The sequence below is a fragment of the Mesoplodon mirus genome, assembly GCF_964341445.2.
Source record: "Mesoplodon mirus genome assembly, chromosome: 4".
In the NCBI taxonomy this organism is placed as follows: Eukaryota; Metazoa; Chordata; class Mammalia; order Artiodactyla; family Ziphiidae; genus Mesoplodon; species Mesoplodon mirus.
This window is the reverse complement of record NC_138979.1, coordinates 8,819,333-8,838,390: the sequence shown is the minus strand read 5'-3', so window position 1 is coordinate 8,838,390 and position 19,058 is coordinate 8,819,333. Positions and strand designations below refer to the sequence as shown.

General features: G+C 43.8%; 1 protein-coding gene across 1 annotated transcript; it reads right to left on the bottom strand.

Annotated features, from left to right (window-relative positions):
- Positions 1-720: 720 nt before the first annotated feature.
- Positions 721-18,635, bottom strand: PHYH (phytanoyl-CoA 2-hydroxylase). The gene is made up of 9 exons (XM_082618853.1): positions 18,491-18,635; positions 14,859-14,917; positions 13,551-13,661; positions 12,744-12,912; positions 9,187-9,268; positions 7,614-7,795; positions 4,922-5,071; positions 2,908-3,039; positions 721-1,037 (listed from the first exon to the last, which is right to left on the bottom strand). The coding sequence occupies exons 1-9, from the start codon at positions 18,563-18,565 to the stop codon at positions 984-986; spliced, it is 1,014 nt and encodes a 337-aa protein (XP_082474979.1). The 5' UTR covers positions 18,566-18,635; the 3' UTR covers positions 721-983.
- Between the last annotated feature and the right edge of the window lie 423 nt (positions 18,636-19,058).

The following is a 19,058-nucleotide window of genomic DNA, read 5'->3' as shown; positions in this document are numbered from 1 at the left end:
AGAAATACAGTGCTCTATTAAATTCCCCCAGTCCACACCACTTGAAATCCAAATCAAAAGTATCTAACCATACGATATCTATTTTTCTCTTTCTGACTTACTTCACTCTGTATGACGGACTCTAGGTCCATCCACCTCACTACAAATATCTCAATTTCGTTTCTTTTTATGGCTGAGTAATATTCCATTGTATATATGTGCCACATCTTCTTTATCCATTCATCTGATGATGGACACTTAGGTTGCTTCCATGTCCTGGCTATTGTTATAAAGCAGAAACTAACACACCATTGTAAAGCAATTATACTCCAATAAAGATGTTAAAAAAAAAAGTATCTAAGCATTTTCCAAGACCTTGAAAGAGGTTAGATTTCATTCGTAAATGCTGCCCTGCCCAATATGAATTGGCAGAGAAAGTTACCCTGGTCTTCTCTCTTTAGAGAAAAAGACTTGGAAAGATCCAGTCCTTAAGGAGGTTGGTTGGGCAGGAGAGGCCATGGAAGGAAATCCTGTGTCAGAACATGAGTCTCCACCCCCAGTTTTACTCCCTGATGCCCTTCTTAGGCCCTCCACTAACTGTGCCTCTAATATTCATTGTGCCGGATTTGAAAAGAAATCTCTCACAACACAAAATTGGGAGGTGGTGGGCTTTGCATTTCAGAACATTAATCCCTGCTTGGGTAAAAAGCTAATTGAATGAAAGAAACTGATCAAACAGACTTCAATTATGCATCACCTTTATTAGTTGCAACCCCAAGTTTTCCTTAAAACAGTAATATTTCACTTTTACTAATTTTATGTCCATTAAAGCCACGCCACCGTGCTGCAGAATTACCCGTATGCAATTAAGTACCGGATCTGTGCACTTCGATTTTGTTATCAAGTGGATAGAAAAGATTACATCATCTCATTGAGAAAAGGTTTTCCTCCGAGACCTTGTTCCATCCTGGTTTTCTTGAAAAGAGTTCGAGCAAAGGGCTATTTCAAAGGTTGATTCTTTCTCCTTTCACAACGCGTGCTCGAAATCTCCAAACATCCTGGAGATAATACCAACCACAATGAGTTTATGGGACACTTTGATTTGCCTATTCACCATAAGACAAAGTGAATTACTAGCATCTACAAGTGGTTAAATACAAAAAAGAAAAAAAAAAGTCCACAATAGTCATAACAGTAAATAAACCACATTCTGAGACTCCAATCAGTGTACTTGCCAACATCTAAAATCATGTTTTGTAAGCCAGGACAGTGAGTCTCCACTCGTGTCAGTCTTGTTTTACTTGGCACTCGTGTTGATTACAGGTGTTGGAACTGGCTTTTAAGTCTGGTCACGATACAAACAGTTTAGTACCCAAGCTCCTGCTTTCCTTGGTGATGTTTGCCTGCCCCATTCTGAGTTTTCTACCCCTGATTCGATCATTATCATGAAAATGATGTCCTGGGCTACTGGTTTGGTTTTTTTCTTCTTTGTTCCTAATAAAACAACTCAGACTTTCTTGTTTATTTTTGAGCAAACAGCAAGGTATCCTGGGAAGAACGATTTTGGAACTGGACCTGACTCATGAAATCTCCGTCACTTACGTGATTGAGGGCAATTTCTTGAACTCTTCACTTTCTCATTAAGAACTTGGAGCTATAATGACTGCTCCACTGGGTTTTGGTGAAGAAAAGGGATATGAACGTGCTTTTGTACCTGACAAAGAACTCTATAGCAGAAGTTAGTATTGTTCTTTTAAGTAAAGCCAATGAACTACAGCTGAGAGAGTAACGAAAAATAAATACAGGAACTGATTCATTTAGTACAGCTGTGACAGACCTCAAACATAATATATACATTTTTTTTCCTGCCTTGAAATTCAGGGTGTTGGATGGAAGCTCCAGTTGGCAAAATATGTTGCCTTTGTAGAACATTTAAGTACTGGACAAAGGGAGAAGGACAAGACTTCCAGGACGTGCAAATGTGAGACCAGAGCATTTTCAGACATGGGATACATTCATAGATTCTAAAGAGAAAAGGGGTTAAGGGTGGAGGAAGATTTGTGCGCTGGGAAGTTGTTTCAGAAGGTGGTACCCTGCCTTTGGTGAGCAAGGTTCTTCAGAGTACTAGAAGGCCCTGAGTTATCATTACACTCAGCCTACTTGGGGGTCATGTCGCCCCCAGAATAGATGCACTTCGTTATCTAATGCAAATGCACATTTAACAAGTAGGGTCAGCTTCTTGGTTCCGATGCTAAAATGTACATAATCTACGATGCAAATAAGTTTATTTATTTGCCTAGACTGATAACTTGTTATCGATCAGCAGCAGCATGGAATGTTCACCAGTTAAAAACAGATTATCTACAGATGAGGTGTATTAATTAGGAAAGCATATGAAATACTGTCTCACGCCCGCTATGACAAGCATCAGTGATCTCTCATCTCTGCTACATGCAGGCTCGCATTAAACTCCGGATGCAAACTGACCCAAACAAACACTTGCTTGAGAATTGCTTTCTGGGAGTCTTACTGGAATTCCAAACGCATATACTCTCTTTACAAACAAAGGAGGCCTATGATTGACAGCCCAAACCTTTAAAATGTGTGCGTTCAGAAGGTAGCCTTGTCCTCCATTTCCTCTCCTCTGAATTTGTTATCTACTTCCTCTCCTACCTGTCCGTTCTGCAACACGATGGCCTGCATACCACAGGACAGCCCAGAGACTTACAGGATTCAGGTCTCCCACGCTGGGGAAGCAAGTAGTACAAACAAACTCCGCTGTCATTCTTAGGTCTCAGCAATGTTTCCGAAACAAGCTCTAAACCCAAGCGTTTTACACTTTCAAATTAAATCAGGTATAAAAATTATTAAGCATCTGAAGAAAAGAAAAAACCAAGATCTTTACCTTGTTATTTCATACAAACCTACCTTCAGGCTGACGTCTTTCACTCCATGGATTTTACTGGCTACCTCTAAAACTTCCTCTCCAATGTTTTCTTGACTGGTACCCTTCACGTCGATGTAGTGGCAGTTGGCATCCGCAAAATGGCAGGAAATTGCCTGTGCAAAGTGAATCGATTCATGTTACAAAAACAAACAAACAAAAAACACCCCGTTAATACCAGCAACCAAGCAAGGAGGCTTCTTTTAGAAAGTCAGTTCTGTCACTGAGCATTTGATTTCTAGATTGAATGCTGTTCCCATGTGTCCTAAATCAGTCTCTTGATGGCTCAGCTGCTTTTTTTCCCACCCAGCTAAAGGCTAATTGAGAAATTACATGACGTTTTTCACTAGCTGTATTATTTATTTTCCAAAGGTATATATGGGGCAGGGAACAGAATTATGTAAGTAAGAAGTCTTTAACTTTTTAGCATTTGATTTTTCTAATGAGTGGATACTGCCAAGTCCTACAAAGGAATGTATTGCAGGGTTTCTTATCACCTCAGTTACAGAAGTTACTCAGTTAAGTTTGTAATGAGTTAGTATTTCAATGGCCACAGATTATGGGGTGAAAAAACTGAAAAGACCTTGCAAACGAAATAATAGGCAGACACCCCTCTTGAATCAGAAGGATGTTTAAAGTTTGATCGCATTCACATACAATACCCACCTTATTTGCTTCTGAAGGTAAGATGCAAGTTCCTTGGTTCTCCCCATTCTTGAAGGACTTATAAACAGATCTAACTTGCAAGGCGGTAGTTAAAACTCACCTCCCTTGTCACAGGTTAGTTATCTTAGGGTGACCGCACCCATCAGAAGAGCTTCCTACTTTGCCCCAAATATCAAATTTCTAGGCAGCTGAGTCACAAACTTTATTTCCCATGGAAGCCCTAGTGCTATACCAAGCCATATTGGAGCCTGAGGCAAAAGGGAAAAAATGTACAGTCCTACCTGTACCCTTTTATGTATTTTTTAATGGTTAATATTTCCCCAAACATTAAAGCAGTTAAAAAATATTGAAAAATTATAGTCAGTATATTAAAACACATTATTTCCAGCGTAGTGCCTGTACCCCTTTGCACAGTTCTCAGGGTCATGGTAGTGGAGGGTCTGACCTCATCTTTAAAATTTTGGCATTGTGCTCACCATGGATTTTTTGGCATTAATTTTGATTTTTTTAACTACTACATTAAAATATTATGTAACTGGACTGCTGAGGTTTTGGGGTACCCCTGAGGGGAGTGCCTTCTTGTCTCATGGTCCTCCCTCACCAGGCTCATTGAGCCTGGTGGATATTTGAATGAATGGAAGATGAAATCTGACAACTAACCCTCAGCCTCAGGGAGACAAAAGGGATTGTTGTGACAGACTGGAAAACTTCACTCAGCCCCAAAGAAGCCCCTAATATTTAGTATAAACAGCCATGTCATCATAGGGAAATGTGAGCCCATAGTATCGTCAGATCTGTGGAATCTTAGAGAGGCAAGAAATCTGGGAATTTATGAGAAATTATATCCATTTTTAATGTAAGCACTGAAATCATGAAATGGAAAACACTGAGGCTAAGGGGTGAAAAACATGGCCACGTCTGATTTCCAGGTGGCCAGTTCAGACCTTCCTTTCCGATCACTAATATTTTCCCCAGTAGCAATAATATTACAAACGTTCCTCTTATATGAGCTGTGTACATTCCAGATGTTCTTATTTGGTATGTCCGCCTTTGTTTTTGCCTCTGAAACCATAGGCGAGCAGCTTCCAATTAAGGAAGCTCTCACTCTGAAGCAATTCCATGAATGTTCAGGAGCCTGGGATCCTGAGGTCACCTGGCTCCTTGCTGCTGTGAGCAAGAAAGCATGAGGGAGGCAAATAGATTTCCTGCTAAGTAAACCAGACTAAAGGGCAGTTTAGTTAAAAGTCACAAATTCTTTAACTTTGAATATATCATGGCACTTTTGTTCCTAACCCGTCCATCTTCAGAAAGAGCTGTGATGTGAATGCATACCTTCCGGAATCCTTGACTTTTGTTCCGACCAGATCCATGGATGAGCAAAGGATGAAAGAAAACGGTGTCTCCTTTCTCCATCAGGAGGTGCACCCGGTCATTATTTTTGTCATAGTCCTGGATCCCGTGGAACATGATGTTAACCCCTCCCTAAAACACGAGAGAAGCCAAGTCCAGATGTGAGGAAGCCACTAACTAAAACCCTTATCAATGACTCATCAGGAAAAAACAAAGCTTCTCCAAGTTCTTCCAAGAGAAACAGATAAATAAATTAGATTTAAAAAAATAACTTACATATACCAAAGCTTCTCAGATGACTGGTTTTAGAAAGCCACACGTTGATGTTAAAATCTTGGACTTTTTAGACGGGATGAAAAATTTGGAATTTCCACCTACCCTTCATTACTGAATTATAAATGAAGATCTAGATCAGCTTTGCATTTTGTGGTAATGCAGGAGACCACCTTTCCAGGTTAACCCATAATCATTCTTTCCCACCTGGAACGTGGCATAAATCATTCTTCTGTTACTCAGGAGCATCTCTGAGAAGCTAACTATTCTCCCAAACTAGGGGAGAGAAAATACTCAGTTTTTCTGGGCTGAAAAACCACTCATGTCACATGCAGAGTAAAGAAAGAATAGTAAATTATAACATTATGGGGACCTCCCTGGTGGTGCAGTGGTTAAGAATCTGCCTGCCAATGCAGGGGACGCAGGTTCCATCCCTGGTCCGGGAAGATCCCACATGCCACAGAGCAACTAAGCCCGTGCGCCACAACTGCTGAGCCTGCGCTCTAGAGCCCACACGCCACAACTCCTGAAGCCCGCGAGCCTAGAGCCCGTGCTCCGCAACAAGAGAAGCCACCGCAATGACAAGCCCGCGCACCACAACGAAGAGTAGCCCCCGCTCACCGCAACTAGAGAAAGCCCACGTGCAGCAACGAAGACCCAATGCAGCCAAAAATAAATAAATAAAATAAAGAATAATTTTTAAAAATAATAAAATAAATAAAACATTATGTTTGTTTATAACTATTTTCAAAGTTAGTCACTGTATTAGGTAATGGTTATGTCTTTATGGAAGAAGCTAAAATGAGAAGTGACAAAGTGCAAACCTTTATGGGTCTTTGGAGGGTAGCATCCCATTTCCTTTCCTAAGACTACCCCAAATACAAATTCCGTTTGGGGAATGACTACTTTTGTACTGCGCTGTATTAGGACTTCGACCCAGTGAGCTTCTCTCTGTGCACAGGGTTGATATGTAACTAAGATAAGCTAATCTGACCTCCCACTGTGGCCACTTTGAATCTGAGCAGAGGATCGAAGAGACCGGACGTAGTCAGGGTTCACTGCCCATGCCAGGTACAGCACCCAACTGTTCCCACCGAGCAAGGACTCTGGCTTTCCTTCCCCATCCCCCAACCCCCAGAGCTGGCCAGCCTTCCCACTGATTCTGCCTGCCCCTGCAGCCCTCCAAAACATTCCCTTCGGCTGAAGTCAGTGAAAACCCACTTCTGTTGCTTGCACCAACCTTTCCTAAACCTCAACTTAATCGACGAATTTCAGATTTTATATCAGAATCTAGACTCAAATATTTTCACTTAGCTCTAATCCTCAGTGCAAGAATTCTAACTAGGGGCTTCCCTGGTGGTTCAGTAGTTAAGAATCCGCCTGCCGATGCAGGGGACACGGGTTCGATCCCTGGTCCGGGAAGATCCCACATGCCGCGGAGCAACTAAGCCCGTGCGCCACAACTACTGAAGCCCACGCACCTAAAGCCCACGCTTCGCAACAAGAGAAGACACTGCAGTGAGAAGCCCGCACACCGCAACGAAGAGTAGCTTCCACTCGCCACAACTAGAGAAAGCCCATGCGCAGCAACAAAGACCCAATGCAGCCAAAAATAAAATTAATTAATTTTTTTAAAAAAAGAAGAATTCTCACTAGTTGGCACAGAAGTCCTGAGAGCCATATTCTTTACATCCCACAGAACCGTGTCTATTCTGTCTGCCTTAACAACAGGTGCTCTTCCCACCTTGATCATCATTATGGGATTTTTGAGACATTATTGCCTTCTACCTAAAATGCTAAGAGTCTCCTCTCTGTTTTTTCTGCCTCTGGACTCTTACACCTGCAGTACATTCTGTGCCAGACCACAAGGTTATCGCCTTGAAGAACCAATTTGATCTCATCACTCATGGGCCCCAAAGCATTAAAGTCCTCCAGTATCATCAGCTGAATCGATAAACCATGAACAGCCGCGCAACAGGATACTACTCAGTCCTCCCCAGAGCCTCTCTCTGCCGGTCTGTTCAGCTGGAAGGAGATGATCCCACTTCTTTACTGCGAGACCCACCAATCAGGGTTGTAAGGCTCATGTGGCACTTGGCATACACATCTGGTGTTGCCGTGTTTGTGTCTTACCTCTGCACTTAGGCTTCATAATCTCCGATCTTTTATAGCATCACCAAAGTTCCCCACTTTGGTTGGCTTTCAAGCACTTGTTGAAAGAACAAAGACAATCATTTTATCTGACATCCTTGAATTTTCCCTGATCCTTATTCTAAATCCTAGAAGAATGTTTTGCTAAGAAAGGAAATGTCATCTTATTGGCAAAGCTCCTTATGTATACCGATGTGAAATCAAAACAACAAAAGATTCTGATCAAGACTCAGCCACCAGGCAGACTTACCTCCCACTGGGGATAATCGTGTGTTTTCAAGGGGCCTTTGTGTGTCCCTGGGAGCACAACCAGACAGCCGTTGTTCCGGTCGATGTGCTCCATGGCTGTCCAGGCACAAACGATGCTATTGCTGGGCCTGAAGGGGAAATAGTGCAGATCCTGGTGCAAGGGGTGACGGGATGTCTTCTTGCCTAAAACAGAACCTGCTGTTAAAAAATAAACTCAAGTCTCAGAATTCTTCTCCTCTGCCTGAAAAACCAGAACAATGACCTATCCCTGCAAAAGCAAACAGATGAAACAATGCTAAAGAAAACCGGCCTCAACAGATAAGCACCAAATTGGAACATTGAATCAGCACAGTGACTGTCTTTTTTTTTGGCCATGCCACGAGGCATGAGGGATCTTAGTTCCCCAACCAGGGATTGAACCCATGCCCTTTGCAGTGGAAGCATGGAATCCTAGGTGCTAGACCACCAGAGAATTCCCATCAGCACAGTAACTCTGGATCCTGTAATTCTTTCTGGGCTTCGGGTAGCCAAGGACTACTTTACACTGCTTTCTAGCATGCTGTACACATGTCATCATCTCTGTTGTGCTTTATTCCTTCCTAACTCTGGTTTGGGCACAGAGCTTAGTATTCCCAAAAAAAGGCTGATTAATTAAAGAGAGTGGTCAAATCTGAGGTCCTCTGATAGCCTTCAAAGTGCCTGGTACAAAAAAAATATATTCGTTAATTAACTAACGAACTAAATAAATAAAAGGCCTCTCAGAGGTTTCCCCACCAAACTAGAAGCATTTGGTGTACAATCGATGTGGAGAATCAGAGATACTGGGCCCACGTTTACATTTTTCCCTAGTTTTGCCCTCTGAACGTGGTTCCCCCAGGCCACCGGATCTCTCCAGGCAAGACACCCAAGGAGGGAAAGACTTGATGTTAAACTACAGACCTGTCACGTAAACCTCTCCCAGCCATCAGGAGGAGGACAAAGTAGAAAAGGATCAAGAATCTCTAATGGCCGATTTACTACCGCTGGTACGGCTGAATTTCTCAGTGTGGCCCAAGAGCCATCTGCATTAGCATCTCTGGGTATGGTTAATAAAAATGCAGATTCCTGGGTTCTGTTTTCTGAATCAGTCTCTCTAGGAGGGAGGTCTTAGAAGCTACATTTTAGCAAGCACAGGAAATTTTAAGAATAACTGTGGTATCTGATTTATAAGCATAGTTTTAACTTTGGTAGTAATAATAATGTCTTTAGATCAGGAAGGCAAAGTCCACACTCTCATGCAGGGGTGAGACTGGTAACAAGGCTTAGAGATGTTGAATAACAGCCTCTGGGGTGTAGGGACAGTCGTGTTTACTAAACTGCATCTTTCAGAAGCCAGTTGTGTAAAAACCCAGCGATAACCCTACACTTCAATGTTTTTATGATGTAAGCTATCTTAAGACTTCAATAAAAGTACATATATTCACTTATGCAGAGTTTAGCAGTTGTACACATTGCAATTAGTTAGAACATCAACCTTATGTACTTAAACACTTTCTGTTGTTGTCGCTTCTACTTTAGAAACAAGAGCTCTTTACCAGAATCTGGAGGTTTGTTTATCAGCATTGTATGCATGGCCATAATATTGGGTCCAGTGAAGCACTCCACATATTTCAGAATCTAAGGGAGAGGGGAAAAAGTTCACGGGGAATCAGACACATAGGCAGGTGGCACAAAGTACATCTATCTCTAGAAGAACTCAGATGGCAATTGTTTAAAACAATCCATCGATATTTCACAACCTTGCAAACAAACCATGGAAAAGTCAGCAACTGGAAAATCACTGGAAATTGACGACACTCTGAACTAAACAGGCTTTTTGGAGCCAGCTGGAAACCTGAGTACTTCTTCTACAAGAGAGACCTGAGTCTCTGTGAGACACCAACTGCAAAGGGCAGAATGCCCTCTTTCCACCAAAGCTGTTGGCAGTTGCCCAGTGAGAAGGCAGCTTCCTTTCCCTTCACGGAGACTCTTCGTAAGAAGGGACCACGAAAGGCCCCGACAGGTTTGCCGCTGTCATGAGTAACCCCGAGGGCAGGAGAACAGGGGCCTGGAGGCCACTTCACAATCAGCATGGCCATTAATTCAACAACTCCCTCCTAAGGCCTCTGAACCCAGGCAGAGTGACAGCAAATAGGGACACAACAGTGAACAAGATAAGCAGGTCCCTGCCCCAAAGGAGTTTATATGCTGGTGGGAAAAAAGATGTTAAACACATAATGACATGGGCCGATGTGGTTGAGACCCACGCTCCGAGGAATAAGCTGCAATGGGAGCAGGTGACAGGGAGGACCACCTCCTGCCTCAGACCCACTAGAAAGGGGTAAAAAGAAGAAAGGACTCAACATTGCCTGCCTCCTACCTGCCAGGGGCTTTCTATATATTGACACATCAGCTCGGTTAAGCCTGACAATAGTCCCTGAAAATTAATGCCCCCATTCATTAATAACACTTTGAAATGAATGCCCCACTTGAATAAGATGCCTACATTTGCAGAGCCAGTTAAATGAAAAAGATGGTATTCAAACTCCCTTTCTGTCTGACTCCAAAAAATGAAGCACATTCTACGGCTTTCTCACTATTTGATCTCTTGTGTTTGGCAGTTGGAGTATGAAACACTTGAAATGTTACAAAAATCTCAGGAGTCAGGCCTCATGCTTGTTTTTTTAATAAGAAGTTTGTTTTTGTCTTTTTTTTTTTTGGTATTCACTTAGGCTGCTATTTTCTAAACCTTCGTCATTCAAGAGCCATCCTCACCGTTTCTGTCCTGCTTTGCAGAATTGCCCAGTATATTTAGCCGATATTCTCCCTAAATTAAATTAACTCACTTCTTTTACTTAGTTTTTTTTTCTTTTTAAAAAAAAATTTTTTTTTTTGGCTGTGTTGCGTTTTCGTTGCTGTGCACAGGCTTTCTCTAGTTGCGGCGAGCGAGGGCTACTGTTTGTTGCGGTGCGCGGGCTTCTCATTGCGGGGGCTTCTCTTGTTGCGGAGCAAGGGCTCTAGGTGCGTGGGCTTCAATAGTTGCAGCACGCAGGCTCAGTAGTTGTGGCTCATGGGCTCTAGGTGCGTGGGCTTCAGTAGTTGTGGCACACGGGCTTAGTTGCTCCGCGGCCTGTGGGATCTTCCCGGACCAGGGCTCGAACCCGTGTCCCCTGCATTGGCAGGCGGATTCTTAACCACTGAGCCACCAGGGAAGCCCCTCTTTTACTTAGTCTTATCCTGATTAATAATATTCTTGAAATCATGGATTTGAGGTGCTGGTTCATTTTTCCAATACATATTAAAATAAATACCCAGCTATTAAAAGAATGCCTACCGGGCTTCCCTGGTGGCGCAGTGGTTGGGAGTCCGCCTGCCGATGCAGGGGACGCAGGTTCGTGCCCTGGTCTGGGAAGATCCCACATGCCGCGGAGCGGCTGGACCCATGAGCCATGGCCGCTGAGCCTGCGCGTCCGGAGCCTGTGCTCCGCAACGGGAGAGGCCACAGCAGTGAGAGGCCCGCGTACCGCAAAAAAAAAAAAAAAAAAAGAATGCCTACCTCCTAAAAATCATTGCATGAACCACCAGATACGTGGTTTACACGTTACAGAGGTAGGAAATCTGAAAGCCCCGATAGAGCTTAATCTACTACATGTTGCCTGTGATTTCCAGCTTTTTATCCTTGATCCACCCACACAACTTCCATTTCTATAACAGGACTTGAGGTTGGGAAGCATGCATGGCTCAGAGGGGCCACTTCTCCTCCCACCCCCAACCCAAGGGGCCCGACATCCCAGGTGGCTCAGCTGTACAGTCTTTCTTCATGAATCAGATTTTTTAACAGCACTTGAGGTTATAGTTTCTAATAAGTACTTTGTGCAAAGTGTCCTTTCAAACCATTCTAAATAAATGGTCATAAACTGTAGTACATTTATGCAATGGAATACTGTGCAATAGTTTACAAAGTATAAAGTAGATCCATAGATACTAATATGGAAAGATGTCTCAGATCTATTGCAAGTGGAAAAACAAAGTGACAACCAATATGTTCCCTGTCACACAAAAGGTGGGGTTATACAGATATGCTTGATTATACCTGAAATAATTCTAGATGAATACATAAAAAAACTGAACAGTGAGTGGTGCTGGGGGTGGGAGAATTCACTTTTCATTTCATGTCCTTCCATACTATTTGGATATTTTTATAAATATGAACTACTCTTAAATAATAATTTTTTAAAAACTAGTTTACATTTATTTGTTTGCTTTTTTTTTTTTATTTTTTTTGGCCGCGTTGAGCCTTGGTTGCTGGGCGCAGGCTTTCTCTAGTTGCGGTGAGCAGGGGCTACTCTTAGTTGCAATGCATGGGCTTCTCATTGCGGTGGCTTCTCTTGTTGTAGAGCACAGGTTCTAGGCACTCAGGCTTCAGCAGTTGTGGCGCGCAGGCTCTAGAGCGCAGGCTCAGTAGTTGTGGCGCACGGGCTTAGTTGCTCTGCGGCATGTGGGATCTTCCCGGACCAGGGCTCAAATCCGTGTCCCCTGCATTGGCAGGTGGATTCTTAACCACTGCGCCACCAGGGAGGCCCTAGTTTACATTTAAAAACAAACTCACACCTCTACTGACCAGATCATAAAACAAAAAGAAAAAATAAATAGATATTACAATAAATAGCCTCAGCACTATCACCCCTGTGGAAGTGCCTGTATGAAGTGTGAGAAGGGCTCTCTCTTACCACAGAATTCCTGCTCTTCACCAAAAATAATTAGCAAAAGCAGGATTTCTCAGTCTTGGCACTACTGACATTTTGGGCTAGATAATTCTTTGTTTGCGGGAAGGGGCTCTTCTGTGCATTATAGCATCCCTGGGCCCAAATAGCAGCATCCCTGACCTCCACCCATTAGAAGCCAACAGGACACCGTTCCTCCTGCCTGACAAGCAAACATGTCTCCAGACACTGCCAAATGTCCGTCTCTGATTGAGAACCACCACTCCAGTACCCCAGTAGAAAAGGGCTAGATAAAGTTAAAATAATAATAATAATAATAATATTTCAGAGGCAGGCATGCAGATGGGCAGTTAGCTTAAAGAGAAAGAGAACACAAGAAGGCCTTGAACCTCAGGGAGGGTGCAGTATCTGAAGAGTTCCTTATCTTCTTGGAAATCTTGGACCTTGGTAATCACTTTCTCACTTGGCACATACTCTGATTTTGCAATGGTCACATCTCTCATCACCATCAATCCCAGTGGTTTCACCTCCTTTCTGCAGATTCTTTCAAACTCTTCCCTAGAAAATTCAATTGGTAAATGATGTCATTACCGCAGGCTCCAAGCACCTCCCTGGCCTTGTTCTGTGGAAAGACTCGAAGGTTTGGGGGTGGGTTTTCTGCACCAAGTTGGCCTCTAGCCCCAGGTTGAATAGTTCTGATGGGAGGAAGCAGAAAATGGCCAACTCAGGAGTGCCTGCCTCCTAACTGTGAGGCTGAAACTTGCTCCCAGAATTCAAATATTCCTTAGCTTAGCAGACCAGTGGGGAAATATGTGTGAGTTGGTTTCAGCTGAATAAAAGAGCCAACACTTCCCTAGCACTACATTAAGCCAGGCCCTGTTTAAAGTATTCTCTCTCTATTTTACCTATTTAGTCCTAAAAACAACTCTAGGACATAAGTACTGTTATTTCCCCTGTTTTGCAGATATGGAAACAGGCATGGAAAGGTTAAGGAATTGCCTCATACACACAGTGTTAAGCGACGGGGCTAAGATTAAAGCCAGCCACCCTGGCTCGAGCCCAGGTTCTAACAAACCACTTCCTAACAAGCCCAATCCCTGAAAAATATCTGTACAGACACAAGCTAATCTTACTCATATTCCCACTACACACATATAATACATATTTCTGTTATATAACAAATAGTGTTACTGTACCTAAAATATTGAATATCAGCATCAGACACCAAATTTTTAATGACAAGAAATCCATTTTCTTCATAAAATTTTCTCTGTTCTAGGCTTAGAACATCATTATCCCGAGTATACCTAAAGGAGAAAAAAATCTCAATTTAAAAATCACAACCTAACAATATGCATCAAGAACCTGGGAAATGTATGTACTCTTCCACTAAGCATTTTTATTTCGAAGACTTCAAGGAAATAATCTGAAAAAAGTTTTAAAGCTTTAGATCCAAAGCATTAATTACTGTCACCAAGAAATGGAGGAGTAATTAACTAATCATATTATATCCATTCAATGGGACAGGACTCAAGCATTAAAAATAAAGAGCATAGGGCTTCCCTGGTGGCGCAGTGGTTGAGAGTCCGCCTGCTGATGCAGGGGACGCAGGTTCGTGCCCCGGTCCGGGAGGATCCCACATGCCATGGCTGGGCCCATGGGCAATGGCCGCTGGGCCTGCGCGTCTGGAGCCTGTGCTCCGCAACGGGAGAGGCCGCAGCAGTGAGAGGCCCGCGTACCGCAAAAAAAAAAAAAAAAAAAAAAAAAGAGCATATAATAGCATGGACAATGCCTATTAAATTAAAATATGATGACAATGATGTAAAACCAAGACAGTTTGTTTAAAAAAAAGACTATAAGGAAGTACAAAAAAAAATTTTAATAGTGATTGCCTTTATGTAATGTCATTATAGATGATTTTTTTAAATTCCTCCTATTTCTCTGATTTTAAAATTTATTCTGTAATGAACATGTATGATTTTTCAGATGGGAAACTAATATATTTTATATTTTTAACTGTCTAGTTCATGCATTCGCAGAAGAAATAAAAGTAACAAAAATCTAAATAAGTGTACAGCACACACACACAAACTCAGATCACCCTGTCCATTACTCTGGTTTGGAACTGTGACCCTATGAGAATATTCCATGGAGATCAATGTTTTCCACTTCAAAGGTGATTTTAAGACAAACCAAAGATGCTAGCTAATACATCAGACTAACCAAACAACAGGCTAATTTAAATGAGATATACCATGCCTGAATTTTACAAAATAAGATTATGCACTTTCTCACATTTTTCCCCCTTTCTGAATTTTAAAATACATATAGAAAAAGTCAGGGTCTTCAAAATTTTCCATGATTGTTAGAACAAATCCTGGAAATGGAGAATTTGTATAATGAATTCTCATCGGGCAACATGTATTTTAAATCCTAGTTACCACTAGAAAAAAAAAACCTTTATATACATTGTATGGTTAAAAATTAAAATTAGATCTACTCACTGGAATTGTTGAGGATGGAAGCTGGCAGGAGAAACAGTCCCTGAAGTGTGGTGCGCTATCTAGGGTGTGAATTAAGGCAAATGAAGTAAAATTTAGGTGTCAACCTTTTCTAGAAACGGTCTGCCCTGGATTGGTTTTCACAAGGGAAGACGGGCTCTGAATAGTCACCAAGCAAACTGATTACACATGTAAGTTCTGTTGCACTGCTGCTTACCTCATTTCATTTCACAACAGCCTGAGGAGGTGGCTGCGAGCCAGGAGCCTTATTATTCCTGTTGCACAGAGCAGGAACCCTAGGCTAGGAGAGCTCAGTAACTAGTCCAAGGTCACCCAGCAGAAAACAGCTGAGCCAAGGCTTCCACACGGTATTCAGAGTTTCCATCTATTTCATTCCCCCCCCCGGCTATTTCTCCCACCAAACTACTGAACAAACAAAAATGGAAAGGCTCTATTCTAGAAACGTGTGCCATTCAAAAGAGGAATTTAACTTAGTAGGAGTCTAGTCCAAAATATTAGCAATATTGGCTGGTCATTAGAAAAAAAAAGTCTACCTTTATAGAAAATGTTTGCCAACCCTGGCTCAAGACTAGGAGCTGTTGGGACTTCCCTGGTGGCTCAGTGGTTAAGAATCCACCTGCCAATGCAGGGGACACGGGTTCGAGCCCTGGTCCGCGAAGATCCCACATGCCGCGGAGCAACTAAGCCCATGCGCCACAACTACTGAGCCTGCGCTCTAGAGCTCACGAGTCACAACTACTGAGCCCCCATGCCACAACTACTGAAGCCCGTGCGTCTAGAGCCCATGCTCCGCAACAAGAGAAGCCACTGCAGTGAGAAGCCTGCGCACCATAATGAAAGAGTAGCCCCCGCTCGCCGCAACTAGAGAAAGACCACGCACAGCAACGAAGACCCAATGCAGCCAAAAATAAATAAATAAATAAATAAATTATAAAAGAAAGAAACAAAACTGAGTCATTTGTAGTGAGGTGGATGGCCCTAGAGTCTGTCATACAGAGTGAAGTAAGTCAGAAAGAGAAAAATAAATACCATATGCTAACATATATATATGGAATCTAAAAAGGAAAATGGTTCTGATGAACATAGGGGCAGGACAGGAGTACAGATGCAGATGTAGAGAATGGACTTGAGGACATGGGGAGGGGGAAGGGTAAGCTGGGATAAAGTGAAAGTAGCATGGACATATATACACTACCAAATGTAAAATAGCTAGTGGGAAGCAGCCACATAGCAAAGGGAGATCAGCTCGGTGCTTTGTGTCCACCTAGAGGGGTGGGATAGGGAGGGTGGGGGGGAGACGCAAGAGGGAAGAGATATGGGGACATATGTATATGTATAACTGATTCACTTTGTTATAAAGCAGAAACTAACACACCATTGTAAAGCAATTATACTCCAATAAAGATGTTAAAAAAAAAACAAAAAGACAACCCAAAGAACAGGAGAAAATGTTTGCAATCATATATCTGATAGGGGGACGTGTATCTAGAATATAATAAAGAACTATTACAACTCAATAATAAAAAGATAAATAACTCAATTAAAAATTGACAAAGGAGGGACTTCCCTGGAGGTCTAGTGGTCAAGACTCCACGCTTCCAAGGTAGAGGGCACAGATTTGATCCCTGGTTGGGAACTAAGATCCCGCATGCTGCACAGAACAGCCAAAAAAAATTAAAAAAAAAAAAAAAAGAAAAGAAACACTAGTTGCCTTAGATTTAAGAGCAGCAATACAGCCTTTCACAGGCCTCTGAATTACCTATGGTTTCTCAAAAGAAAAAAAAAGTCTATAAAATAAACAATGACTCCAAGAAAAATATGATCCACATAGTAGAGTATCATTTTAAATATCTTAAAGAACTAGAAATTCCTTTTTGTTTTCTATCCAGTGATCACAGATGACTGACTTAGCATCTTGGTTTTTTTCTTCTCATTTCTTTCATTGTTTCTTTAGCTTAAAGAGTTACTTTCAGAATGTCACTTCTCTTAAACATGTTACCTTTTTGAATGATGTCTTTATATAACTGGGGACAATATAATAGTCAAGGAGATGGGAATTCCCTGGAGGTCCAACTGCGGAGGGCCCAGGTTCAATTACTGGTCGGGGAACTAAGATCCCACATCCCACAAGCCACGCGGTGGGGCCAAAAACAAACGTCAAGGAGAGAGGCAGGCGCCAGGAGTCAGAATTACCAGCTACTGTGTTTTCCCCAAGGGAGAGAGTTAACCTCTTTGTCAGCTGTTCTCAGCAAAATGCCGAGACAGTCCCGATATCAGTCCCGAACCGCAACGAAGAGTAGCCCCCGCCGGCAGCAACTAGAGAAAGCCCACGCGCAGCAACGAAGACCCAACGCAGCCATAAATAAATAAATTTAGTAACAAAATAAATAAAAATAAAAGTATTGACAGTCTGGACCCGGAAACCTTAATCTAGTTCCAGTTATATCTAGTCCCAGTATATTGGTGGTTCTCACAATTAAAATGTATCAGAAACAAGTGCAAACAGATCGCTGGGCTCCATGCCCAGGTATTTTGATACCACAGGTCTGAGATGAGCCCGAGTATCTGCGTTTTTAACAATTGCCCAGGTGACGCTGATACTGCTGGTCCGGGGACTGCACTTTGACAACCACTGCTTCCCTTAAATGACCTTGGTCAGGAGTTTTCACCTCTCCTAGCCTCGACTGTTTTCTCAACCGTAACAGGAGATTACAGAGTCACCTGGGTTCCCTTCATCAGTTTGTGGATGAGATTTTAAATTTACAACGGTTCTGATTCATCAAGGCTTGGAATTCGGCAGAGAGAGCAATAGTGAAAGTAAAAGAAACAGCCAGTAAGATCGTTTTAGGAAGGATTTCAGGATCCTAAATATAGCAGAACAGGTCACAAGGGGAAAAAATCCCAGGCCCAGTTTTCTGCGGAGCTTCCAAAAGTTCGCGCTGAACGAGAACGCTTAAACTGAGCAGGCAAAAACAATTCTATAAAGCAACTTGACTTCTATGTCACAGTGACGTCTCTCTGGATCCAACGCCCGTAGCGCACACATGCTCTCGGGGATTAACTTCTCAAGGCCTGACCAGGAGCGGACACAGGGCACCCAGCCCTTCTCCAGGAGACAGTGTAAGCTCCACGGGGCTCCCCTGGAGAAGGAAGAGCTGGGAGGCGGCTCCGCCCTGAGAGGGCTCCGCGGCTCCTCCAGGTAGCTCTGCGCCCCCGTTTACGGTCTCGGTCTCTGGGCAGCCGCGGCCATCAGGCGCGGCCAAGTGCAGAAAGCGACAAGCCAGCAGAGAGCAGGCCCGCTCGGTAACGACTTCCCAACCCCCCCCCCCCAAAGCCGGGGAACAGAGGCCCTGAGGGCCGGGAAGCCTGCAGCGACGCCACTCCAGTCGCTGGGGCCAGCAGTCCCGGGCCTACCGGGCGGGCCGGTCCCCTCTGGGGCCTTGGGGACCACCGGCTCCTGGGGACGCACCTGTCCTCGCCCCCAGGGCCCGGGAGAGACGTGACCATCACGGGGACAGGCGGCGCGGAGCAAGGAAGAGCCGGCGCGGCGGATGTGTGATGCGCCCTGATAGCCACCACCCTTCCTGCTCGAGCCCCGCGCACCCAAAGGATACGACGGCCCCGGCCGAGCGGCCGCCGAGGTGTCGCAGCAAGACGCGCAGGCGGGCGGAGGCGCGATCCTTGTCCATGGCATCGGGCGGGGGGACACCCGGTGGCCCGGCCTCGGCCGCACTTAACTCTGCGGGCGACCCCGCCTCCGCGCGGCGGGCGGGGCTTGGCGCGGACGCAGCTCAACCCGGGCCGCGGGGCTCGGGGAAGCGCCGTCTCCGGGGAGCGGCCAAGGGCGCTTCGCGCAGCTTCACATGGCGACCACAGCGCGGGGCCGCTGCCTGCGCACCTTGCTTCTAGCCGATCGCAGAGGTCATCTTTGTCACACAGAGCAGGAAGCTAGTCCCCAAGGGCTCAGTCACTAGGGTAAGATCGCCCAGGAGGAAATCCAGCCAGAACATAACTCATGCTTAATGGCATAGTTTCCACTTATTTTATACTGTATGACTGATCCTTCCACTAAACTGCTGAAGGAATAAAACTTCAAATGTTCAGCCCTAGAAGTAACATGTGCTTTCCGAAAGAGACCTTTAATTTAGTGGGAATCCAGTCCGAAATATTAGAAACAGTTTG